At 37.9% G+C, this 27,827-nt stretch overlaps 2 protein-coding genes across 4 annotated transcripts; one reads left to right on the plus strand and one right to left on the minus strand.

Annotated features, from left to right (window-relative positions):
• Positions 1-18,635: 18,635 nt before the first annotated feature.
• Positions 18,636-22,290, plus strand: LOC141822911 (uncharacterized). Of its 3 annotated transcripts, none has more exons than XM_074710210.1 (5): positions 18,636-18,908; positions 19,417-20,611; positions 20,922-21,013; positions 21,365-21,434; positions 21,516-22,290. In XM_074710210.1, exons 1-5 carry the CDS (start codon positions 18,795-18,797, stop codon positions 22,178-22,180), a joined length of 2,136 nt encoding a protein of 711 aa, XP_074566311.1. In that variant the 5' UTR covers positions 18,636-18,794; the 3' UTR covers positions 22,181-22,290. The 3 variants fall into 3 exon arrangements, with proteins under 3 accessions (XP_074566311.1, XP_074566312.1, XP_074566314.1); XM_074710211.1 differs by having other exon boundaries at positions 21,365-21,428; XM_074710213.1 differs by lacking the exon at positions 18,636-18,908 and adding an exon at positions 18,921-19,056.
• Positions 22,291-24,911: 2,621 nt separating this feature from the next.
• On the minus strand, positions 24,912-26,744 carry LOC141824070 (putative protein phosphatase 2C 34). Its single transcript, XM_074711302.1, has 5 exons — positions 26,312-26,744; positions 25,849-26,127; positions 25,585-25,702; positions 25,271-25,494; positions 24,912-25,183 (listed from the first exon to the last, which is right to left on the minus strand). The coding sequence occupies exons 1-5, from the start codon at positions 26,546-26,548 to the stop codon at positions 25,013-25,015; spliced, it is 1,029 nt and encodes a 342-aa protein (XP_074567403.1). The 5' UTR covers positions 26,549-26,744; the 3' UTR covers positions 24,912-25,012.
• Positions 26,745-27,827: the final 1,083 nt, after the last annotated feature.

Genomic DNA, 27,827 nt, shown 5'->3' on the forward strand with positions numbered 1-27,827 from the left:
ACTGTTTCCTGCAAGAGAGGCTCTTTCAGGAATACGGTATAACATGAAACAAATGCTTTTGTTCCACAGGAGAATATAATTGGTAACCCCTCGTTTCCTTAGGGCATCCAATAAATAGACATTTATCAGATTTAGCTTCCAGCTAATCTGATACAGTCCTCTTCACGTAAGTAGGACAACCTCATATCTTCACGTAAGATAATCAAGATTTTATTATTCCATATCTCGTATGGAGTAACAGAGACTACCTTAATCGAGACTCTGTTTAACAAGTAAACAGTTGTCTCAAGTGCGTTGCCTAAAACGTTCTTGGAAGAATTGCATGATTTATCTTTAACCTAACCATGTCCAACAAGGTTCGGTTTCGCCTCCAATACCCCGTTACGCTCGGGTGTATACGACAGAGTCCATTGAAACAATATTTCATTGTTTCTAAGATAATCCTGAAACTCTTGACTCAAGTACTCATCACCTCGATCGGATCGAAGTGTTCTAATACTCTTGTCAAGCTGTTTTTTACTTCAATTTTGAATTCTTTGAACTTTTCAAAGTTCTCAGATTTATATTTAAATAAATACATATACTGGCCAAGCAACTCTCCCACTAGTTCACTTTTTTTCAGAAAAAGGTGATTTAATCATCTTGCCTATAAAACCTGAATCGCATATATCAAATGAATGTAATTCAAATGATTCCAAAATACCAACTGATAAGCCCACATCTAGTGTCACGAATGAGCTCAAATTAGAATTTATAATCGAAAACCCTTAGCTCACAAAACAAATGTAATATAGGGGCCACGAGTCGTATTTTCCAAGGATTAGTAGAGAGGTTGTATGAATCAAGCTAGATGTCGTTATTTTTGGGTTTTTCTATATAAATGGGGATTTTGGTTTTTCAATTGAAATGTAAATTCAAATGCAATACATGAATGAAGAAAGTAATTTTGCTAATCTAGAAATGAAATATCAAACAAAGTAATGATAAGCAATTAAAACATGAAATGCAATTAAGAAAAGTAAGCTAGGCTAAGATATCAAATTGATTATTAAAGAAACAATTCTAACTTGCATTAAAACCTTAAACTAACAATCCTAACAACTAACAACTGATACGAAACCTTAAACTGATACTTAACAGTAACCTAAATCAGAAACTCAGATTCAAAGAAATTAGATTCAAGAAGGTTTGATGTAATTGAAGCTAAAGAACTAAAACAAATTAGAATTCAACTAAAAACTAAATCATTAACCAGTAACACGAATTCATGGTTTTTGATCAGAAAACAAATCGTAAACAGAATTTCAGAAACAATAACAGAAGACTAAAATGCAGAAATCGATCTCAGATCTTCCCTTCAAAATCACTCCAATCTAGCCGTCACACTAGATCCAATCATAGATCAGAAATCCCAGAAGAAATCCACTCAGCTTAGCTCGATTTAATCTAGATTGAATCTGATCAGTAACAGGGAACGCCCTTGCGAAACACTGAACAGAGCCGGATCTAAACTTGATGATTCAGCTGGAATCCTTCAAATCGCTGGTGAGTTAAAGCTCAGGAATCTTCAATAACCTTCGAGGAACGCCTCCGAGTGTAATTTGTAGCTCCGATCGGTTTAGATCTGAAGAAATCAGTTGAAATCTGCGGCGGAACGAAAAACGCTGGCAAAACCCTCGCCGCGCATTCCCGACCTTGATTGATTGCCCAGCTTAGCTTGTAGTCATCTCTGGAACTCGGAAATGAGTTTGGAAGAAGAAGAACCCGAAGATGGCTATGCTAAATCTAGGAAAAAAAAAAACATAAGGAAATTGGCGAAGACGATGGCGCTACAGTGATCGCGATACCCAGCTACAGTGAAACTTCTCGTTATAACTGGGATTTGAAATCAGCCGGTTCACTGTTTAGACCGGGTTAATTTGTGGTTTAGCACCGGTTCAGCTCCAAATTAAGCTTGGTTCAGCTCCAATTCAACTCCGGTTCGAGTCAAATTCACATGGGTTCAGTCCAAATCAAACTTGGGTCTTGATTCATGAAGTTGGATCCATCAATTTGGTCAATCTTGACTTAACTCGATCTCAATTTGGGTTCCATCATGGTTCAACTCGAGTCCTACAAAGATCAAATCAATTAATGTAAAATTAACCATCAAAATCACAGAAATTATAATCAATCATCAAATTATGCAACATACCACAAATATAATCAAATCAATTCATTAAACCATTTAATTTTCCATGAAAACCCCAAAATGAAGCCAACAAAATGCATAACAAACTAACTTATCAAATTCCCCCACACTTAACCTTGTGCGTCCCGCTCAAGCCAAAACAATAAAACTAACAAACTCCTACTATCGTACCCCCCTAGATCATCTTCAATCAAAGTTAGAAACAATTAAAAGAAAATTACCTAAAGTTGTGAAGTATCAAAAACCTAAGCCATGAACTAAACCCTTGTTCTTGGTTAACCTCCTAGCAAAGTTCATCCTTCATGACTAATTAAGATAAATGCACCACACTCATTCTCACAAGGTTGTTTTCAGTGGATAAATCAGTGGCTCTCACCCTAATTCTAATTCATGATCAAGTAAAGTAGGGCTCACTCAAGCAACTTAAGTTTCATGCACTTCCATAGGCTTGCTTGTTTTCTACTCTCCACTAGCATTCTTGATTTGGAATCCACACTTATTAAGGATTATTGAAGACAATAAGCAATCATGAACTGAAACAAATGAGATAAGAATTTAGAAAGAACAAGGTTAAGAAAAGGAACTTTAAAGAAAATGCATGGTAGTGGTAGATATGGATATACTTAAATGCTAACCAATGACCTCTTGCCCTCTTTTCTATTTCATTTCTTTTGTAACACATTTGTTTCTGTTTGTTCTTCAATTCCATGAAACAAATCTGGTTTAAACATTTCCAATTCCTCTTCTTGATACTTTCTTCTCCTCTTTTCCTCATTTTGCCTCAAATTCCACCAAATATGCTATCTTTTGTTTCTCTTCATTCTCAAACCCAATTCCTTCACATTTAAATTCTACAAGAGCTAAGAAATAGTAATCAATCATCAGCAAGCAAAATTCAATTCACATGAAACCATAATTGCAAAGTATCAATGGCAAATTTAAATCCAAAAACAATTCAAAACCAAATTGATACTTTCCTTTTTCTCCCCATTTTCTCACTGTTTTTCATCCATTCTTTTTCCATCATGAAGATTGATTACTAATGCTTATCATACTACAATCTCCCTGCAATCCGAGCTCAAATCAGTGCTCAAACAATTTTCAAAACCCAGCTGGAAAAATAAAACTGAATTTCTGCAATTTTCCTTTTTCTTTTTTCTTGATTCTTCTATTTTTTTCTTCTCTGTTTCTTTCAATTTCTTGCTGCCATCAACAAATCTGATTAGATTCCCAACTTGTTGTCTAAAGAATGCTTCAAAAATTGCATCAAATTTCACAAGAATTTTTATCACTTATTAGATCTTTTGATACTCCACTTTTTTTTAAACATTCTAGTTTTCTGTTTTTTTTTCTTCTGCATTCTGTTGATTTTCTTCTTCTATTTTTCTAGCTCTCCCCCACACTTTTTCTTTGTGATTCTGCAATTCTGACAGCAAGATTGATCCACAATTCTGAACAGCAAGATTGATCTCCAATTCTGAACAACAAGATTGATCTAGCTTAGTTCCTTATCAGATCAGTTTTAATCCAGATTCTCCATTGCTCAAAAACTGTAATCAAGCTCTTAGCTCTCCCCCACACTTCAACCTTTGTCTTCTCAGACAAATCAGAACAATACCACTTCAGAATTCCAATTCTGAAACTTTCTGTTTTTACCTAAACTTATCTTTTCTTGATTCCTTTCTGCCTTTAATTCAGCAATGGAATTCTTTCATTAACTCTGATTTCAACATTCATGATTATCTACATCTTTTGCAAACAATTACTTAACAGCTTCAACAGCTAATATAACTCAACACTATGCTCACTGTCTTTAGTGAAAACAGATTGCCACAAAATCAATTCCAAAATCACAAATTCCTGCACACTGGATACATATTCAGTTCATGTAGCACACATTTTTTTGCAACACTCCTTAATTGACCTTTTGTTTCTAAAGCATGATTTTTGAATTACACTTCTGAATGCAATTACTTAGCAGAAATTTTCAGATTCATACTCTACTTATGTTTTAAACTCTTGTCAATCATCCTTTGTGCCAATCTGACAACAAACTACTCACATCTGTCTCATGCTTTCATCACATCCTCATTAACAGCAATTTGTCCACTTGACAATTTAGCATCTTCACAGCTTCAACTTCAGCAATAATGTTTTTTTTTCAAAGCAATTCAATTCAGCACCACTACATTGCAAAAAGTATTTCTCAATGTATTCTGATGTTATCATTAGCTTCAATTACATCCCATTTCAGCATCTCAATAGCAGAGAAATATTGAATTAACAACACTCATGTTCAATCTATGTTTTGAACAACATGGACACTTATTGATTAAATTTTCTTCTGTTTCACACAACTTATCATAAATCATCACAAAAACATTGTAGCATCAAATTTTGATGAAGATATTAAGTGCTCTTTGGAATTCTTACTAATACATTGTTTCAAATCCTATTTGGCACAAAACAGCCCCATTTTTACTCACTGCACAACAAATTCTCAGTTTTTTTCTTAGCTTTAAAATTTCATTTCACAGCTCACACAACATCCTCAACTGATCTTCAGCTCAAAACTTCCAAATTCCAGTTCAAACAATGTAGTTCAATCACAAAAATGAAACATCAAAATAGTATAGAACTTGATGCCATGAATACTACTTTCCAAACTTGCTACATCATCCAAATATTTCCATGATTATGAACACCTCCCCCACACTTAAACTCTTGACCGTCTCGGGCAAGAAACATTAATAGCATCTAAGAATATCCACATCCAAGATAAAAGAAGAGGTGAATCGAAATTAAGGTGAAAAAGATTTAAAGAAAATGATGTGAAGTATAGGTAATAGCATGAAATGTATCAAGCAAAATGTATGGGTGATGAAACAAGTTGATAACCTTCATAAATGTGGACCCTATCATAGAAAATTTAGCCTTGAAAGAACACAAGCAAGTTCTAGAGTAATCAATCACAAAAGTGCATCACACAATAGGGTATAACCTCACTAGGTAGAAAATGTACACTATCTTAATTTCATCACTCTAGACTCCATTACTAAGGGTCATACAAGTGTCCAAAAGCATTCATCCATGAACTCAAATTCTCAAAATTAAACAACCAAATTTAACTCACTTTTAAAGGCCTCTAAAATGATATAAAAATGACTAGGGGGATACACTTATTCCTTAAACCCAAAAATGCATGAAATGAAATTCAAGCCTTTATTTCCAAACAAAATGCTCATGAAAATGGCATGTTATTACTGATATGAAACTGAAAATGAAAATGAAAAATAAAGGATGGTATTAACAATGAAAAGAAAGTGTAAGATAGAAAACTCCCCTTTAGGTTGGGTAGATAGCATCATGAAGTCCAAACATCCACCTCTAGCTCCTTTAATTCTTCAAAATTATATCTTGAGCCGGTGGATATAATCCTTTGATCCATTTATGCCTCACCTTGTACAGAATAATTTCATAAATCCATGCCTTCTTCATTCTGGTAGGCTCCAATTCATCTTTCTTCACATGACCAAAAATTAATAATTTGAGCCTCCATAGTGGTTTTCTGAATGATTTCACATTTTCCTCAAAGTAAATTCTATATACCCAAATGGTAGGCTCCACACCAATCATATCAACCATTGTCCACCTTATAGCTTCCTTTTGTTGCCTCAGGTCTTGAAATAAAATTTCCTCCTGCTCTGACTCCAAATCTTGGGCAATAATAAGTGGTGGACTCTGATTTTCTTCCAAACAAATATTCTTCAAATTATCTGACAAAATTTCAACTCCAACTGTGACTGCTTTGTAGATATGGGTGATCCCTGGGGCTCAGTGCAATCCCCTACACTAACATATCTATTTTCTGAATCCTCTGATATATCACTCAAAAATGGTGGTCCCTGGGGTTCAGTAAAATCCCCTACACCCATGTGATCATCCTCAACTGCAAATGAATCAGAAACTAAGCTTCATATCAGCTTCCTCGATAACCAATGCATCCTTTCCATCATCCAAACTAAAATCAACCTGTGCCTCTGTGTTTGCTGTGAAGTCCTCAAAATTGTTGTTTTCCTCTTGTTCTTCAACCAAATTTATAGGATCAATTTCTGAGGAAATTAAACTTGGTTCACAATTCACTGCTGTAAAATCCATCTCAGGGTCGATTTGGTCTGAAAATTTTTCTGTTGGAATTTCTTCATGAAAATCTGATTCTTGAATGCTTTGACTTGAAGTAGGCTCCCCACTCTCCAAAATTAGTTCACTCAAATTTTCTTCAGGATCTGGATTTGTCTGAGAATGTAATTGACTTGATTCTTGAGCTTGAATTTGATTCATGCTACTTACAAGTTGTCCAAGTTGCCTCTCAAGATTTTGCAATGTTGTAGCTGCCCTTTGTTGAGCTTGTTGTTGCAATAGCATTTGTTGCATCATCTCCTCAAGCCTTTGTTGTTGAATCAACTCAATAGAACTCCCATAATTCCCTTGATTTGTGTTGAATTTTTGTTGATCTTGAAATTGATTGGGCTGCTGATTTTGAGCATGAATCTGTCCACTTTGAAAATTTGTTGATTGGCATTGATTTTGGGCTTGAAATGGTGGATTTTGATGTTGAAAACTTGCTTGAAAGTTGGAGGAAGGTTGCTGAAAATTTTCTCCTTGAAAACCTTGATTTTGGGGCTGTTGAAATCCTCCATAAGGCTGTGAAAACCCTTGATTTGAAGGCTGAAACTGATGTTGCTGAAATGGACTGTTTTGATGCTGTGAATTCTGGAATTGAGGTTGAAAATTGTTGTAGGATTGCTGAAAATCTTGTTGATGTTGATACGGTTGCTGAAAATTTTGATTTGGTGTTGGAATTGATTGTTTTGCTGTTGAAATTGATGAAAAGGCTGTTGAAACCCTTGTTGAAATTGCCCATCTGAAAATTCTGATTTTGAGCTTGAAATGGTTGATCCACTTGTTGAAAACCTTGATAAGGTTCCTGCAAATAAAAATTGGTTGTTCAAATTGTTGAAAAGATGGTTGCTGATAAAATGAATTTCCATACATTTGTAAACCAACAATGATCAAAGCAATAAAGAAAAATGAAAATAGCTCAATTCAAACAATCTCTACTAGTTAATTCCCCGGCAACGGCGCCAAAATTTGATAAGCCCAAAACTAGTGTCACGAATGAGCCTCAAATTAGAATTTATAATCGAAAACCCTTAGCTCACAAACAAATGTAATATAGGGGCCACGAGTCGTATTTTCCAAGGACTAGTAGAGAATTGTATGAATCAAGCTAAGATGTCGTTCTTTTTGGGTTTTTTTTATATAAATGGGGGTTTTGGTGTTTTTCAAATGAAATGTAAATTCAAATGCAATACATGAATGAAGAAGGTAATTTTGCTAATCTAGATTCAATGAAATATCAAACAAAGTAATGAAATAAGCAATTGAAACATGAAATGCAATTAAGAAAAGTAAGCTAGGCTAAGATATCAAATTGATTATTAAAGAAACAATTCTAACTTGCATTAAAACATTAAAACCATAAACTAACAATCCTAACAACTAACAACTGATACGAAACCTTAAACTGATACTTAACAGTAACCTAAATCAGAAACTCAGATTCAAGGAAATTAGATTCAAGAAGGTTTGATGTAATTGAAGCTAAAGAACTCTAAACAAATTAGAATTCAACTAAAAATCTGATCATTAACCAGTAACACGAATTCATGGTTTTTGATCAGAAAACAAATCGTAAACAGAATTTCAGAAACAATAACAGAACAGAAACTAAAATCAGAAATAATCTCAGATCTTCCCTTCAAAATCAACTCCAATCTAGCCGTCACACTAGATCTGATCATAGACTAGAAATCCCAGAAGACACATCCACTCAAGCTCAGCTCGATTTAATCTAGATTGAATCTGATCAGCAACAGGGAACGCCCTTGCGAAACAGAACAGAGCCGGATCTAAACTTGATGATTCAGCTGGAATCCTTCAAATCGCTGGTGAGTTAAAGCTCAGGAACCTTCAATAACCTTCGAGGAACGCCTCCGAGTGTAATTTGTAGCTCCGATCGGTTTAGATCTGAAGAAATCAGCTGAAATCTGCGGCGGAACGAAAACGCTGGCAAAACCCTCGCCGCGCAATCCCGACCTTGATTGATTGCCCAGCTTAGCTTGTAGTCGTCTCTGGAACTCGGAAATGAGTTTGGAAGAGAGAAGAACTGAAGATCGCTATGCTAAACCTAGGAAAAAAAAAGAGAAGGAAATTGGCGAAGACGATGGCGCTACAGTGATCGCGATACCCAGCTACAGTGAAACTTCTCGTTATAACTGGGATTTGAAATCGGCCGGTTCTTACACTGTTTAGACCGGGTTAATTTGTGGTTTAGCGCCGGTTCAGCTCCAATTAAGCTTAATTTGGTTCAGCTCCAATTCAACTCCGGTTCGAGTCAAATTCACATGGGTTCAGTCCAAATCAACTTGGGTCTTGATCATGAAGTTGGTCCATCAATTTGGTCAATCTTGGCTCTTGACTCGATCCAATTTGGCTTCCATGGTTCAACTCGAGTCCTACAAAATTAAAATCAATTAATGTAAAATTAACCATCAAAATTGCAGAAATTATAATCAATCATCAAATTATGCAACATATCGATTAAACAAATATAATTCAAATCAATTCATTAAACCATTTATTTTCCACATAGTCAAAAACCCCAAAATGAATCCAACAAAATACCATAAAATATCTACACTTATCACTATTACTTAATGTTCTGGTCTCATAAAGAACTCTATTCCAAATTAGGTAACAGCAATTGTTGCCTAAAATCAAATAGGACCCGTTTCTATTTAAACAAGAAATAGAAATGGATATTCTTTATTAAAACCAAACATAGTAATAATTTTCAAACAAGTCTTTTACTGTTCCTTAGGCTCTATGTTATCACATATATAAGAGCCGCACTTAGTATCCAATACCCGAGTGCATAAAGAGACAGTATAATATTCAATTACGAAATTACCACAAGCGGAAGAGACATCAGATGTCTACTTTCCTTTTATGGACTCTAGATAAAATTTGTAATTTCAGATTTTGAGAACAATTCTCAAATGCCAATACCAGTCCTAAAGGTTAAGTCAATTAAATTATTGGTATCCTAAATTATGCGCAATAAAAGACAACATGCGTAATCAATTAAATCTAGAAATACAGTCGAGTAAATAAGAGAGATGATTTGCAATGTATTTTCATACATTAATTAATCTCATTTATTTTACGAATTCAAAAGCCCTTACTTTGAATTCGGGAGATGGTAGGTATTCTCCAAATGGGTTGATATCCATTAATAGATAAAAATAACCTTGGAGAGAGTCCAACAAGCTATTTTTAGCTATAATGGTAGGTAGCATGTACCGATTATGTATCACGTATACATAACTATCACATTATGCTATCAACTAATTGAATGGTCGCATAAACATCGGGTTGTTAACACATTAACACGTATACATCGTATGTATAACACCCGACTTCACCTCTATCCGCATTGACCTTGGAGAGAGTCCAACAAATCAACGCTTCAAGTTAAAGCCAGCCCGATAATCGTGAGATCATATCTCGATGGTTCTAACATGTTTAATTTCAGGCCGGGCTTGGAGAGAGTCCAACAACCCAAACAAGAAATTAAACTCCGGTTCTAACCATATTATCGGAAGGTGTTAGCTTTAATTATTTGTAAGGGATTTCAGGTCTCATCCTCTTTTCATGCAAACAATTAATTATCTACATGACATGACAATAAATGACATGACATAATTAATGCAACTAATCATGACAAATTATATGACATGACATAATTAATGCAACTAATTATGATTATTTCCAGCCATAGTTGTCGTAAATCTAATTTAATAAAATATGGTAAAGAATCCGATTTCACAAATCAAGATTCTTTAATTAGATTAGGAAATAAATCTCCTTATCTAATCACATATTTTATTTTTAGAAAATATAATTTTTAATTAAGAAAATCTAATTAATTAGGAAATAAATTTCCTAATCCAAATTTCCTAACAAATTAGGAAATTCTAAAATTAGAAATTCTAAATTAAATCTCAATATTTTCTTTTAGGAAATAAAATTCTTAATTAAGAAAATCTAATTAATTAGGAAATAAATTTCCTAATACGAAATTTCCTAACAAATTAGAAAATTTCTATAATTAGAAATTCTGAATTAAATTATAAAATTTCCTATTTTAGGAAATAAAATTTTAATTAAGAAAATCTAATTAATTAGGAAATAAATTTCCTAATACGAAATTTCCTAACCAATTAGGAAATTTCTATAATTAGAAATTTCTAAATTAAAATCTTAAAATTTTCTAAATTAAATTTACGACTAACTACTACACGTAAAACCATTTTACGCGTAGGCCTTGCACAACCTGGCTCTGATACCACTGTTGGGATCGTCCCGGTGCAATGCGCGTGTCTACACGTTTCGTAAACGTGCGCAGCGGAAATAAATAAATAATTAAAACTAATTATTATCACAACACACGCATGCATAGCAGGAAATAACATGTACAAGGCATGGCAGGAAATTAAAATTTTTCATAATAAAATTATTCTACTTGCACAATTAAAATTTGCAGAATAAAAGATTATTCTACGCGTACCTCTTTGATGACGTTTGAGCGGTGTTGACATCAATCGAGCGGTCCTCGTCGGAGTCCCGCCTCTACTGGTGATCCACGCCAAGCTCCCGTCTGGACGGCTTCGGAAGCCACGAGTCGCGTCATCGTCTTCGGTACTAGCCGATGATCGATGACGATCGAATCGAGAGAAGCCTTATTCCGGAAACCACGCAACAACGTTTGTCGCGATCGTTCCGGGGCTTTCTAACTATCACCGAGAATCGTATTCTCGATGTAGTTTTCGATGGTCAACCTTTGACCATCGATAATGGACAAACGATCGAAAACCCTTTCCGATCATGATGGAACAATTTCTCCAAAAGCTTTGCAAGCTGACCGAGGATGAATAACATCCTGATGGCAAAACTTCTGACAACAATTGACGATTATTTTGACAACAATTTCACAAATTGCTCGCTCTGGAAAAAGAAAATCAATATAGCTTTCCCTCTCCCACGCGGATGAAATAGAACCGAAGAAGAACATGTCTTCTTCTTCCTCCTTCTCACTGCCAGAAACAGGGCAATCCAGGGTTTTCACAAAACCATCGTGCTTCTCCCTTCCACCGTGCTTCTCCCTTCCGGTGGACAACATGCACCAATGGGAGTTGGAAAAATCGGATCGGCCAGAGCAGAGGTTGCCGGCGTCGAAGCTGGAGCATGACCACCCAGAGCAGAGGCGATCGACCTCATCACGATCGGCTGCAATGGTGGGATCGTGGCTTGATGAAGGCTGCCGAACGGGGCTGAATCGTGGATGGCAGGCAACGTCACGGCTACGGAAGGAGACATAAGGCAAGCTCGTAAGGGCGGCGAGCTCCCGAGGGAGGCGATCTCCCAAGAGCGGCGACGGTGACCCCCTTTTCAGGTTTCTGCGTCTTCTCACGCGCAGCTGGGCTCGCGATCGGTCGGAGGGAGCGGCGCGGAGAGGAAGACCAGCGGAGCGTCGGCGACATTCAGGGCTGGAGGCAGCGTCACAGTTGGTGGCGGCGTCGTGGAGAAGCAGATGAACTTGGGCGGCGCCGTGTCGAGAGGATGAACAGGGGAGGAGGAAAACGCAATCCTCGTATTTTTAAGAAGCTACAGTATGCAAGCTTTTATTCATGCGGCTATAGTGAACCCAAGATTAGGTTTTTAATTGAGCCCGTTTCTTTAGGATTAAACCAAATCAAAACCCTATTTCGGGTTGAACCGAATTGATACTGTAGTAAATCAGAGCAATTTAATTCAAAACTAAAGCGCTTGGTTCACTAACCAAGCGAACTCTGATTTGACTCAAATCAGTTTTGTTTGTTTCATCATCTCAAGACGAATCTCTCCATCACATCCGTTTTGCCAAACTCTCTTCCATTGTGAATCAAACCAAGTTGATTCAATTTTGGTTCAAAACTGAATCAAGTTCACTAATCAAATGACTTCTGATTTGAACGAAATCAATTTCGTTTATTTTGTCTTCGTAAGACGAGTTTCATCATTTTGTCCATTGTCTGGTCCAACCAGATTTTATTTCTCTCATTCTGAGAATCTAATTCTTAAACTCGTTTTAAGTCCTTCGGAGAACTTGTTGTGCGTGTGACCCAATAGGTTCCCGATTATGTTGGCCGTCCGTAATTAATCATTAATTATGGAACGATCATGAGTGACACCTAGTAGTATAGCATGATCCCCAATTGATCAAAAAATCAACGATTGATTCCAGAATAGTTCTAAACTCTTCAGCAGCTACATTGAATCGTGTCTCATTCCTTTCACCGTCTTATACCCGCTTGGTTCAGGACATGGTCTATGTGTCGGTCCCCACTAGGCTGATTACGTTACACCTAGCCCAAGCTGCTTTCTTGTCCTATGGATTCAAGTTACTCGTACACGTATCCAAGAGTACCGTACTCTTAACATGTAATGCTTTGGCCAAAGACTTTAGTAACAATCCTGACAAGCGACCGCAAGGTATACGTCTCCTTTTCCAAGGAGCGGTGAATCCTCTGTGGGCTATTCAAACACCTTCGGGCACTTCGACTTATACCCAATCATCTCAGGTCCACACCTTCTCGGAGATGCTTACTTAAGATGTCAAAGTATAAGCCTCCATGATCAAGGTGACTTGAATACCGAAAGTCAAAAGAAACTCGCACTTAAGCTGCACTAAGATTTTCATTGACATATATATATTGAACCATATGAAGTCTCAAAGCTGGTCACTCCAATGAACTGGTTACCTTTAACCAGCATCCACATTTAACTCTCAACATCTAATGTCGACAGTAGTGAGATCAGCTGCTTGGCTAACCAAGGAGTTCAAAACGTGCTAGTCTCGACAGAATCGATGACGTCCGCGCTCATCAATTCCTCGACTAGGGATAATTTCAATACGTTCATAATTACACATGTAGAGATGCTCACTAGTTGTGATCCAATCATAAATTTTTCACGCTATGAATCGTATTGCGGACATTCAGTATTTAAGTTTAAGATCCAATCAAATACATACGGAATGTGCACTCAAATAGTAAATTACTATTTATCCAATAAATAGTATAACCGTAAGGCGATTGTCTTAGGACACCCCTCAAATTAACAAAAACCTCTCTCTGTGCCCGCCACTCTGCAATCTGCCTGAAACCTCCTCGTGCACAGCGACCATCGGGCGGACGGTCAGCCATGATCGGTGCCGCTATGCTTGGGAACCCAGGACGCCGGCGCTTGCATGGGAAGAAGGAACAGGCTGCTGCTTGCTCCTTCACGCTAGGGTTTCAAGGTGGCAATCGCGTGAAGAGGGAAGGGAGGCCACGAACGTAGGGAGGGAGAGAGCCGGCCACAAAATCGCGATGCCCTATTTGAGAAGAGCTACACCGGTGGTGTCCAGCGGGGTTAGAAGAAAATCGAAGAGAAAACCAAGAAAACCATAAACCGGGTTCAAGAACCGAACCGGACCGGGTTTATTTAGGGTTTACTATAACAAATCGAGTTCAAAATTAAATCGCTTGGTTCACTAACCAAACGAACTCCGATTTGATCTAAATTAGTTTTGTTCACTTCGTCTTCATAAGACAAATTTCCTCGTCTCTTTCATTTTGCCAAAATCTCTTCCATCATGAACCAAACCAAGTTGATTCAATTTAGTTCAAAATCAAACCATTTAGTTCACTAATCAAACGAACTCTGATTTGAACGAAATCAATTTCGTTCATTTCTTCTTCGTAAGATGAATTTCATCATATTATCTTTTGTCTTGTCCAACCAAACTTTATTTCTCTCATTCAGAGAATCTAATTTTTAAACTCGTTTTAAGTCCTTCGGAGAACTTGTAGTGCGTGTGACCCAATAGGTTCTCGGTTATGTTAGCCATCCGTAATTAACCATTAATTACGGAACGATCATGAGTGACACCTAGTAGTACATCATGATCTCCAATTGATCAAAAAATCAACGATTGATTCCAGAACAATTCTAAACCCTTCAGCAGCTCTAATTAAACGTACCTCATTTTTTTCACCGTCTTATACCCGCTTAGTTCAGGACATGGTCTATGTGTCAATCCCCACTAGGCTGACTATGTCACACCTAGCCCAAGCTACTTTCTTGTCATGTAGATTCAAGTTACTTGTACATGTATCCAAGAGTATCGTACTCTTGACATGTAATGCTTTGGCCAAAGACTTTTAGTAACAATCCTAACAAGCGACCGCAAGGTATACGTCTCCTTTTTCAAGGAGTGGTGAATCATTTGTGGGCTATTCAAACACCTTCGGGCACTTTGACTACCTAATCATCTCATATCCATACCTCCTCGGAGATGCTTGTTTAAGATGTCAAAATATAAGCCTTCATGGCCAAGGTGACTTAAATACTGCAAGTCAAAGGAAACTCGCGCTTAAGCTGCACTAAGATCTTCATTGACATATATATATATAATCATATGAAGTCTCACGGTAGGTCACTCCAATGAACTAGTTACCTTTAACTAGCATTCACGTTTAACTCTCAACATCCAATGTCTCCAACTAGCGAGATCAGCTGCTTGGCTAACCAAGGAGTTTAACGTGCTAGTCTCAACAGAATCGATGAAGCTCGTACTCATCAATTCCTCGACTATGAATAGTTTCAATACATTCATAATTACACATATAGAGATGCTCACTAGTTGTGATCCAATCACAAATTCTCTCATGCTATAAATCATATTGCGGACATTCAGTATTTGAGTTTAAGATCTCATCAAACACATATGGAATGTACACTCAAATAGTGAATTACTATTTATCTAATTAATAGTATAACCGTAAAGCGATTGTCTTAGGACACCTCTTAAATCTAACACCTAGAACATAAAGTTCCAGCTCCTCCTTTCCTACATTGCAAGTTAGTTCAAAGCACAAAATATAATAGGAAAGAAATATATTAACAAACTATTTTGGTCTTGACTTCAGGTTTCCAGTGAAATCCTAGGTCAGACTGACGCCTACTATTCCTATTATCGGGAACGCGTCCTCAACCACTCCACTCAAGAGCGATGGCCCCATCCCGTTGACATCCGATTGCTTGAAACCTATCTGGGCGTCTAGATGTCTAGTTGCCTAAATCCAGATAAGGGCACCCGGAATATAAAGTTTCAGTCCCTCGTTTCCTACATTACAAGTTAGTCCAAAGCACAAAATATAACAGGAAAGAAATAGTTTAACAAACTCTTTTGATCTTGACTTCAGGTTTCCAGTGAAATCCTAAGTCAGACTGATATCTACTGTTCCCCCTACCAGGAACGCATCCTCGCCCACTATACTCGAGAGAATTTACCTTGTGTCAATCAAGTCCTCTAGACTTATTGGTCTTTTACTTAGCCTCATTCCTTGGCTCCCAAGACTTCTACTGCTAGGTATCCAGTCCTCTAGACTAGCCTAGACTTCCGCTTGGTGCACTTGATCTGCCAAGACTTCCAGCCTAGTCCTCCTGGCTAGGACTTCCTTGTCCAGTTCTTCAAACTAAGTCTTCCACCTAACCCTCTAGATTAGGTCTTCCTGCCTAGCCTCCAACTAGGACTTCTACCGCCTAGCCGCAACTAGGGCTTTCCTGTGCCTAGCCGCAACTAGGGCTTTCCTGTGCTACCTGCACACTTAATTCATCTCATCAAATAATTTAACACACTTAACTTGAACTCTTTGCCATTATCAAAACTTAGATTCGATTATTTGGTGCTCCCTGCACCAATAGGCCTAAGACTAGGTAAGTAAAAGTCTTGATGATTCAAGGGTGACTAATACTAGGCAAATGATGAAATCCCAAAGTCTAGGCTTCTTAGCAAGGGTAAGATGTGGTAAGTCACATTTGGCTGATGCTAAGTAGATGAGAAAATATCAAAGATAAGGTAACTTGCTATTAGAAGTCTCGACGGTAGGTCTCAAAAGTTTATGTAGAATTGTACTTGAAGGTGTTCGCTAGATATTCACATATATACACCTTTAGCTAGGTTATCAATCCTTTAACAGGAAGTCCAACAAGTGTTAGCAAGTGGGAAGTCTAAAGAAAGTTGATAAGCGGAAAGTCTGATAGGGATTAACATTTGATAAAGTCATTAAGAGTGACTATATACTTGCTAAGCAAAGGAAGTCTTGATGGCTCAAGGTGGTTCTAAGTTTATACTAGTGTGGAGGTCCTAACAAGTCAAAGAGGGCCTAAGACTAGGTAAGTGAAAGTCTTGATTATTTAAGGGTTACTAACACTAGGCAAATGATGAAGTCTCAGAGCATAGGCTTCTTAGCTATGGTAAGATATGGTAGGTTACAATTGACTGATACTAAATAGATGAGAAGATATAAAAGATAATGTCGCTTGGTATTAAAATTCTCGACAACGAGACCTCAAGACTTTATGTAGAATCACACTTGAAGGTGTTCGCTAGAGATTCACATATACATGCACCTTTAACTAGATCATTGATCCTTCGATAGGAAGTTTAGCAGGTGTTAGCAAGTGGGAAGTCTAAAGAAAGTCGACAAGTGGAAAGTCTAATAAGGATTAACATTTGATAAAGTCATTAAGAGTGACTAGATACTTGCTAAACAAAAGAAGTCTTGGTGGTTTAAGGTAATCCTAAGGTTATACTAGTGTGGAGGTTGTAACAAGTCAAATAAGACCTAAGACTAGATAAGTGAAAGTCTTGATGATTTAAGGGTGACTAATACTAGGCAAATGATGAAATATCAAAGTCTAGGCTTCTTAGTAAGGGTAAGATGTGGTAGGTCACAGTTGACCGATACTATGTAGATGAGAAAATATCACAAATAAGGTCGCTTGGTATTAGAAGTCTCAATAGCGAGGCCTCTTAGCAAAATGAGTAAGTCCTAGAGGTATAACCTCTTTGAAGGGCAGTGAAAGTGAGATGAGAGCCTACGAGTGAGTTATATTTTGGATTTTGGGTAAACTTGGCATAGGTGGGGAATCAATCTTAAAGTTGATCAGAGTTGATAATTCATTTAACTAAAGGTTGGATTGAATTGATTGATAGTTGAGTCGATTAGGAAATCGATTTAGGCTAGATGACCAAGGAACATACTATTCATATTTTGGGTTTGACTAGGTAGTCTACAGAGGCAAGATTAGTTAACTCATGAGAACAAGCAGTCAACTCATGGAATAACAAGAATTACAAAAGAGAGTTGTTGATCTAATAGTATTGTTTGTCACCATCAAATGACTCAAAAATTATAGTAGGTTAATCAACTAAATGGAGATCAATCAACTCAAATAACCATTAAAAGCAAGGCAGTCAATTAGATGCAATTGCAATCAATTCAGCTGAAGTAGTCAATTGATTAAGATAAGTTAATAGTTGACTAATCAGATGGATGATAGCAAGTAGCCATTGAGAATAAGCGACCTATAAGAAGCCCTATAAAGGAAGAATTTGGCCGTGTTCTTGAACAATCAAATGATATAGAAAGCAAATAACAATGAGTAAAAAGTAACACAAAGAAGAGCTCCAATCTTATATTTTTTTATTATTGTGAATATTGCATTATCTTATTTTATCATCTTGTTCATTATAAGAAAAAGTTATAGAAGATTTCTTCACCTCTATAGAATATTCAAGAAAAAGAAAATATCGAATGATTCTAAAAGTGACTTACTGATAACTCATTTATATTTTATATTTATCTTTATATTTTCACTGTATATTATCATAATTGTAAACACTATCAAACGAAATAAAAATCATAGAGACAGTGTCCCCGAAAGAAACCCAATCTCAAATCTTTAACACTCCTTTCTCCGTCTAGCATTGATATGACATATATGCATGGTAGTATGAGAAAAGAAGGTAAAATAAAAATGAAATCATCAAATGCCTTATTAGGTGGGTTGCTAGGGCGTTAATGTTAAGATGTCCTAAGGTAATTCCCAAAGATGAGGCACCATCAATGTAGAGAATATCTTCTTGTTTCTTATGGAGAGAGAGGCATCAGTTGTAAAGTCCAAGGAGGCAACACAAGGGCAATACAGCAGGACCGCCCATGTGGTACGCAGACACTGACTACCACTCATCCATAAGCCTATAAAAGAACCTCTCCCCATCATCCAAAGAAGGATGCCTTTTTCTTTTTTTATTATTATTATTTTTATTATTATTATTATTATTATTATTATACTTAGTAGTAGTGGGACACTTTTGCGTTAATCTGATTAGGCACTATTTAGTAACGTCATCAACAGGCTCGCAGAAGACGCGCGCGCTAAGCCACAACGCGCGCGTCCAACAACCTCACTGTCCTTCCCGAACCTCCGCTCCGCTAGTTACTTTACCATCATCTTCCGCTCCGCTCTCTTCTCTTCGGGCAACTCGATCGCGTCTTGGAGAAGGAGGAGCATTGATGGACGATTTCATCTACAATCTCGACTTAAGATGGCTCCTTTCCCGACTGGGGGAGAGATGATATTGAGCGGAGCAGAGTTCGCGAAATCCAGGCAGCAGCGACGGCGGAGAGGAGGAAGGGGGACTTGGCGTCGCGGATCTCCGGTGAGGACTGGATCATCTCTCTATCCGCTCTGCTACTTCCCTACTACTTGGATGTGTTTCCGCCACGTGGATATTGGATATACGGATATTGTCCAAGGCTAAAATCTGTCCATTATTCACCTCGGCCGATTGACTAGCAGTTGACCAGGTGAGGAGTAGGTTCTACTTTTTTGGATGTCAATCGGAACTTAAGGGCCATCTCGATGCAAATTCTAGCTCCACTGCCAGTTCCAGTAGTGGCTTTTGGGAGATAAACGAAGCTGTCTAGCTGAAAGTCTTCTTTCTTAGTCTACCTTGTTTTAGATTGACTGTACATGCACGACGATGGAGAGATAAATCACTATTTAGTATTGGTTAGATAGATCACTCGATATAATTAAGACCAAAGTGCGACTTTTTCTTTATAAAAAAGAGAGAGATGGATGTGTGTTTGGATTACAGTTCGACGAGTGAACTCTTAATTTATTGTTTTCTTCAAATACTTTTTATGTTTGTGATTTTCTTTCAGACTTGCCGGAGCCCATATGAGGGAGTCAGTGTAAAACCAACAGAGGAACACATGGTTGAGGATGCCCCCAGAGAGACAGAAATTAGGTGGTACTCACCTGGCGTAATTGCAAAGTTAATGGGTCTTCCTGATCTTCCGGTCATTGGTTCACAAGAGTTCCTAACCAGAAAAGATTGTTCGACTTGGACGAGCAACGCTATGCACCAAAAGTTCAAAGATGTGCGTGAAGTAACAGGAACAGCAAACATTGAGCAAAGCAAGGAGAAACAAGGTGCCAAGGCATTCCCAAGCTTTGAACAGTACAAGCTTGAAGTAAGAAAGAATGAGTTGGGAGGCCAGTGCTATCGCAGGAATCATCTGTTGGATGTCTTCGGAGAACCCAATTTCTCATTGAGAAAGTATTTTCAGCATATTAAGTGGTTTGCACTCTCTTGTTTCGCAAACAAGTTGAAAATTTTCAATCCGTCAAAGGATTCTAAGATTGAAAGTGGTGAAGGATGTTGTTCGTTGGGGACAAAAACAGGCAGACCCACTAATCTTCAGAATCCAAATGTTGTTGTTGTTTTGGAACCCAGAATAGGTAATTCATACAGCAGGGGCAGAAGAATTCTTCTTAAATCTCCTCCTCAGTCTACCAACAGCCGACTAGCGAGTCAATCTGGATTCTCAGGGACCTACAATGGAAAAAGGGATTGGCATAAACCTTCCCCTAATGTGGAAGGTTTTGATTGCTATACTGAAAGCTCACGAGGAATTGCTAGAAAAATTACTAAACAACTGAAGGACTCCATTAGTGATAGAGATGGGAGCTCTCAGAAGATGTCTAGACATTTGAAGACGAAGACGAATAATCATTTTGAAGGGGCAGGATATTGTGGCGTAGGCTCAAATTCTTTGGCTGAAATGTTTTACTTAACTGATCTGGAAGCTCAAGAAAGAGGAACGCATTCACAACTTGTTTCTGTTGATAACATAACAAGAATAGACACTCGAGCATTATGGGGATCTTCTTCGAGCATTAGCAAAAGAGACAAAAGTCAAGATAGTGCTCTTCCTGCTTTATCGGCAACTTATGCAAGTCGAACCTCTAGCAACATTCGTCAATTTGGTGATGAGCACTTCTGTACTCCCAATGATGGACATAAATCAAAGAGGAATGAGAACTTGAATCAAAGAGGAAAATCATCACCCAGAGGTAGTAGAAAAAATTATTGCAACAGGATTCACTTCAAGAATTTTGGTGGGTTAGTGTATAGAAGACTAGTTGTGATTATCGATGACAAGAAACCAATAAACCAAAATGAACAAAAGATCCAAAACAAAATTTTGATTTTTTGCTTTAGAGGTTATGATTTAGTTTGCAAACTAAGTAAGATTTGTGGTTTGATCTGAGCTTGTACAAATTAAATCATTAAAACCAAGCTGAAATATTAAGAATATGTTACTTACTATGGTTTCTTAGTTAATGCTCACTAATCAACTTACACTTGTTTATGTGGATGCAGATACATCGAGCAAGCCAAGTGAGAAGATATGTCAAAGGTTGGTGCCTAATGTTACTTCAGAGAATATTAAAGTTTCCTGCTCAATTACAGAGGTGCGTATTAGTTGGTACATATATAGGCGATGCACAGTATGCTAAATGCAATAAATCATTCATCATAAGATCTTTTAATTCTTTCTAGCCTGTACATTATGATATTCTATTCACATATTGCTTAGCAATCACTCAATGGTAGTCTTGTAGCACTGTTTAATTTGACTTGAGACATCATCAAGAAAGCCATTAACAAAGGTAACTTGCTGTTCTGTGTTTTAGATGATAAGGTAGCAGCCAGTTGACTAGTGCTCCAACATTAATTACTTATTTTCCTAGAAATATATGCTTCTTTTTAGAGATTAAAAACGGTATTTAAGGTGAATTAATCAATACGCATATTGCTTTCAGGAAGCATCAGCATGTAGAAGAAATCATCAATCGTGTTCTGAAAATCCAATCGGGGATCTCGTTGGTAACTGTAAAATGGCATGGAAAACCTTTGTTCCTCTTGCAATCGTATTCTCTTTTGAATTACTAATGGCACTCTTGTCGTTGGCAGATGCGCATATAAAAACTCGGTCCGTGGATTCATCATCGGATACGTTCGCGCGAGACTCACAGGTTTTTAGTTTGAGCGACTACGACGACGACGACGATGGAGGAGAGGAGCAGCAATCGTTTCTGGAAGAGGAATTCAGGGACGAAGACGAGAGAGACTACAGTTACCTGCTCGATATGCTGATTGCTTCCGGCATTCACAACGCCAAGCGCAGTGATCTTTCTGATGCATGCTACTCGTCAGAATATCCCCTGAAGCCGGCATTGTTCACCAGGCTCGAGAAGAAATACGGCAAGCTGGCTGCATGGTCGCCGTCGGAGAGGAAGCTGATGTTTGACTCGACGAACATGATCCTCGCGGCGATGTTCGCTCCGTGTCTGGATAAGCATCCGTGGGTGAAGGCGACGACGAGGATCAGGCCGATGTGGGGCGTCGAAGGGCTTCTCGAGAAGACATGGCAGCTGTTGGTGAGAAAGCGAGCCAACGTAGGCAGTGCGGAGTTGATGGCGATGGATGACGAGTGGTTGGAGCTGGGGGATGAAATGGATGGGTTGGGAATGGTGATCGAGAGATTGGTGAGGGAGGAAGTGTTGGACGAACTGGTCGCAGAGCTAGCTGGTGCTGGTGCTGGTGCTGGTGCTGGTTGGTTAAGCTCCGATCCTTAGTTGAATGTGTATAATGCTACTAGCTCTTGGTGTTGGCGGTGGTGATGGATGGTGGAGCATATAACAACACAGATGATTGCCGTTTGAGATTTGAGTCAGTTAAGGGTGTTCGTTCTGTCTTCCGATGAATATAATGCATTGGGGCTGTGGGAAGCAAAACAGGGTTCACCCTCCTTTACTTATTGAAAAATATTAATTTTTTTTTAAAAAAAATACTTTATTTTTTTTAAAATTTATTTAAATTACTCCGCGTTCCATCTGGCTTAATTCAAATTGGTCATCGGGGCATAGTTGAGTTGGTTACAATAAAACAGAGTTATTGAAGTTGACAAGGATCGAATCTCGGTAATGTCCTCTTCCGTCATGATCAACTATAACTTCTCGATTTACCTCCTCATAGATGATCATGAAATCAATTTTTGATCACCGCTAAGATAGTGAATTTACTCAAAGTAGTTTAATTCAAATGAGTACAACAGCATTAGAGTTGTTTCAATAAAATTGAAATAATTTTAAGTTTAATTAAATTGGAATAATTTTAATCAATGCAAAATTATAATAAATTAATTTAATTTTTTTACGAAAATAGGTCTTAAAATAAACATAGAAAAGAAAATACCTGATATCTATGAGAATATTCCCTTACCTGATATCTATGGAACATTTGTAGCTTTTGATTGAAATTGGTTGAGTCAAGTATTCACCAACCGATTGTTAGCCAAATAAAATATATTAATTAGTATCCAGTCTAGTAAGTGCTGTATCTAATCAACTGGGTTGGGCGGTTGGATAATTAAGATTAGAAGTCTATTAGCCAATGACTGACTTTGGGTTAAATTTGCTCCAAAAAATTTTGATTAAACTAATCTATGTTATAATAATTTTGATCAAAATTATTATAAAAGTATTGGAGCAGTTTTAATAAAGTTAGAGTAGTTTTAATCAATTAGTTGAAATAATTTTTGATCAAGTAGTTTTGATTAAAATTATAATAAACTAACTTATTTTTTAAATGAAAATAGGATTGGATGTCATTGTGATATTTTTGCACTGGGAGTCTTAAAATAAGCATGGGGAAGAGAATACCTAATGTCTATGAGTTGTATATTAAAGGTTCCTTTGCATTAAAAAAATGATTAGATAACGCATTTACAACTTTTGGTTTGGTTGAAATTGATTGACTCAGCTTTTCAACGATCAACTATCGATTGTTATCTAGATAAAATAACTTTATCACTCATGGTTAGTATTTAGTTGAGTAAGTCTTGCATCTAATCGACAGAATTAGATAAGATCATAAGCCTATTCACCAATAACTTTTATCTTTAACCGCTCCATTAGAATTTAGTTGACTCAATGATAATGAGTTAATTGATACCCATCCAGTTGACTCAACTAGTCAATATAAGAGGCTTATCTTGTCCAACATTCATATCAGTCGATTCAATTGGCAATATAATCAACTTAAATCAAATAGAAATTAAGTATTTGTTCAAGCACGAGACACTAATTAACTAGGTTGTCGACTAAGTATTTTAGTCGATTGAAACAAATATTAGTTGATTCAATCTTCAATTTTGCTCGACTTACACCTGGTAAGCCTTTGCAAACATCCGAGATAAAGCTCATACTTAGAGTATAACTAAGAACTCATGTTCTCTTATCAAAAGCTCTCAATCAAGCTATCTAACTTGGAATTGTAAACATATCAATTGCGTCACACAATCTAGCTCATTTTTTTTAATTGATGTGTGATGTAGCGGAAACTATTGAATTCATTGATTCACACACGAATACTAGAAGCAATCTTTTTACAACTTATTGATTTTATCGAAGAATATCAAAAAATAGATAATCAAATTCATGTTTGGAGAAGAAAATCAAATAGTACTAATCCAAAATTATTCAAAACAACTTAAATAAATTGTTTAAATAGACTTAAATCATAACCTTGTGAAAGACGAAAATACATCACAAAAATAGAAAAAAGATAAATTATTTATATTATTCCCACATCAATGTACCTTTATGTTAGTCAAGAGCCCACATTATGAGGTTCTTGAGTCTCTGAGATGCACCAAACCCTTAGCCTACTCCACGTGTCATTCTTTTCTTTCACATATAAAGTTCACCTCTTATGACTCTTATCAAAATTGTTAAACTAGCTCTAATCTTCTCATCTTGTGGTTCCTCGAATATCTTATACTATCTTTATGGAATTTAAGTACATCAAGTCAACATCACAATTTGATCATGTCGAGTTAAGCTTCACGAGCTTCATGTGCATGAGTAACGTAGGCAAATGTCTATCTTAAAATTATTTGCTAGCTAGACAAAAAATATGTTGGTCCATCATGCCCACTTAGAGCATAATCATAATTGCGCTACTGTCTCTTTTTCACTCCCTTGGTACTCCGGCACTAGCACCAACTAGATGCCACGCACGTCACTTTTAAGTTCAGCATCAACCAACCACGTATCCTTCCCTCCTTGGGACATCAACCCTAAAGCCTAAGAATCTAGCTTAATCCATCTCGAATATAGTGAAGCTAGCGAACCCAAGTTTGATCTAAGGCCAACCATACTCTCACACACCTTATCAAACGGAAGAATAAAAAATATATAGACTTAATAAATCTTTAACGTGGAAATAAGATTTGTGAAATTAATTGAAGCGTATCTAACTTTACTCTGGATGACAACGACACATGGAAAACTACTTGCAAATGACTTGTTATCAAAGAAATTGAAGGCTCAAATGATGAATCATGTGCCCACATAACTTGTGGACGTTACTTGTGGTTATCTGAATCATGTGCCACAACACATGAACTAAGGATGCAAGAAGAGACATATTGCAGAGCAGTCATCGACCGCATACCCTCTTCTCTTGCGTCTCCAAGCACGAATGGCGCAACCCACTAGCCTCTGAGCAGACCTTCTCGGGTCCTTGCTCGCGGACACGATGCGTATTGCTTCTTCGTTGGAGATAACATCCCAAACCTACACACATACAACAAGACAAGACGATGGTTCGAGCTTGAGTGAATGATTTGATAAGCTTTGGCCAATCGCATGCATTTTGATTACCCCGTCGGTGGCGAGCACCACGAATCGATCTTTGTTGCTTATGATCCTCTGGGTCACTTGAGGCTCGGAGATTACACCAAATTCTTTGACACAGTGGTCGCCGAAGGCTCTTGACATTGCTAGTCCCGGTGCTTCCTCAGTCGGTAGCCAAACTCTGTAGACGCCCGGTTCATCCGCGCAGCAGTGGACGCGACCTCTGCGCTCAGTGATTCGCTCGAGCTCCTCTGAGGTCGACGGAGTCGACGTCAGTGTCATAAGAAGAAGCGACGTTGCATTCATCGAATTAATTGATCCTCGAGGAGGATTCAACTTACGAGGTAAGTTAGGCTTAAGATCGACGCTGAGTTGAACGGGAACCAATCCTCCATTCTCGTTCACTGTTGCCAGTACGGCGCGAGAATCGCCGATATTTGCAATCACAATAAGGTTCCCCTGAAAACAAAAAATGAAGTTCAGACTATTTGATGGGAAACCAAACAAGCTAAGCTGGCTCAACAGCTATTTGGAGCGATTTTGATGTCTTTGCTATAAAGAGACAAGGCAGGTCGGAGAGAATTTCAAGAATCCGTGACCAGTACCTGTTTGACAATCGTTAGCGCGGTTGTGCCGCTGTGGAAGGAGAGCGTGCGATCCAGTTGCAGCTCCTTATCGACTTCGTCGCAGGCTAGGAGATAGGAGCGGTTCCACAGGTCAAAATGGCAGAGCTTTTCGTCGGCGACCTTTGCGAGAGCCTCCTGCCAGTTGCAGAGTAGGGAAGAAGGAAGCGCCCTCCGCACCGCGCTGGCCACATGATACCCCCAAGGCCCATGGCCGTCGAACACTCCACAGAACGCCATGTCCTCTTGGCATCCGAATTCCTAGTGCCCAATTCAATGATCGATCGTTAATTAAGCTCGAGAAGCAAGCAACGGGAGGGGAGAAACTGATCCCCGCTGATGCTCGTCCAAGACGAGCCAAGGGGCAATGATCCACAAAGCCAGCCTTTTGAATTAACTATGCTATGGATTCGTTTTAGGGGAAAGAGGATGAACATGTGCTTACCTGCCAAACGAGGCAGCAATCCTGGTTCATCCCCTTCTCCCCTCTCTGGGAGAAGACTGACGCGAAGGCGCTGGACCTGGAGCAGGGACCCGACAGTGAGCCGGAGGAGCGTAAAATCATGCTCTTCTTCTTGGCCTCCCGTTGCAGGTCCTCTGCCGCCTCCCTGCCTGGGTCAGCTTCCGAGACCCACCGTTTCCCGGTGCACAGAAGAGACTTCCACAAAGAGCCCACCTTCATCCTCGTCCCTGGGCTGGGAACTGGGATCACGATCCAATCGACAGTCTAGGAGGAGGAAGCGACGCGTCGCCGAAACCCATGGCTTCTCACCGGCGTCGGCGTGGGTCAGAAGCCGAAGGGCGGGCCATCTTGTTCTGTGTCGCGGCGTTAGGATAAAAAATGAAGTGTGGCTGCCAACGCAGGGTCGGTCAGCCGCCAGGACAAGGTCCAAACTCCAACGTGTTCCACTCGCTGCAAGTGGGACCATGCGGGTAAATGGTGGTGGGTCTGCCAATTTTTACAATGAGTTGAGTGGACGACCACGATGGCCATGCTAATTTCACCAATCACTCGAGTGCTTCTGATTCATGTTAAATCAGTTCATGTAGAAAATTTTCTAAATTTTTTTATTATTCTTATTCTGTACGAAAATACAGCCTAAACTTTTTGTAATTGCCCAAAGGAAAAGGGCATAATGTTAAATAATGCCTCAAAGTCTATCTAAATATAGAAACCTCAAAAAAGGTTAAAAGTTTTAGTCTTCGCACCAACCGCCGAATGGTTGCTGTTGTCATTGTTACTATTATTTTTAATATCTTCTGACTTTTAAAATCTACGAATTTACGTAGCTGAGTTTTATTATAACGTATTATTATTTTAAATATATTGATTCTTTTTTTTAAAATTAAGATATGCGTATAATCTCTTTAATTTTGTGCGTCTATCATATACCAATTATTAAGTTTCTTTATGGGACCAGATGACAGTTATTTATTTTATTAGTAATTTCTCATTTACAAAGTTACATACGAGTCTTTTAAATTTTTTCAGGGCTAGTTATTTAGTCATTAAAAATAGTAGCTATGTAATATCCTCTTATTTGACCTAAAAATTGAATGAAATTAAAATTTTAAAAAATAAGTATAATGCATTATAATCTTAAACTTTAAAATTATTATTTTTAATTATAATTATCTTTGTTATGTCTCTTTGAACGTTTTGGATCAGGTACTTGACAAGGGCTCTTAGCCATCTAAGCACTTCTCGATTTTTCAAGTACTTTGAGTATGTGATCCCTAAGTTTTGGCTCCATCAATGCGAGACACTCAGCAAATAGGCTCATGTGTCTCTCGGCCAATTATCTAAAAAGTTTTATCAAAAGGGGAAGAGAATTTTAAAAGAGTCTTCTGTCATGTTGTTGATCATTTTGTTGATAACATAGTGATTTATGAATATGCGTAGGAATAAAGACGATTGGCAATAGTTATCCAAGTAAAGGACTTAGCGTAACTTAATAATG

The sequence above is a fragment of the Curcuma longa genome, chromosome 3 (genome assembly GCF_044706935.1).
Source record: "Curcuma longa cultivar G26 ecotype Majalengka, Jawa Barat chromosome 3, ITB_CL_G26_1.1, whole genome shotgun sequence".
In the NCBI taxonomy this organism is placed as follows: Eukaryota; Viridiplantae; Streptophyta; class Magnoliopsida; order Zingiberales; family Zingiberaceae; genus Curcuma; species Curcuma longa.

Coding starts and splice junctions, on each gene's coding strand:
- LOC141822911 (XM_074710210.1), top strand. CDS start 18,795: ATGGCTCCTTTCCCGACTGGGGGAGAGATGATATTGAGCGGAGCAGAG. Junction 21,014..21,364: donor TTTCCTGCTCAATTACAGAG/GTGCGTATTAGT, acceptor TATTGCTTTCAG/GAAGCATCAGCATGTAGAAG. Junction 21,435..21,515: donor CGGGGATCTCGTTGGTAACT/GTAAAATGGCAT, acceptor TGTCGTTGGCAG/ATGCGCATATAAAAACTCGG.
- LOC141824070 (XM_074711302.1), bottom strand. CDS start 26,548: ATGAAGGTGGGCTCTTTGTGGAAGTCTCTTCTGTGCACCGGGAAACGG. Junction 25,495..25,584: donor TCTTAAGCCTAACTTACCTC/GTAAGTTGAATC, acceptor CGTCGACCTCAG/AGGAGCTCGAGCGAATCACT. Junction 25,184..25,270: donor TGGTGCTCGCCACCGACGGG/GTAATCAAAATG, acceptor GTATGTGTGTAG/GTTTGGGATGTTATCTCCAA.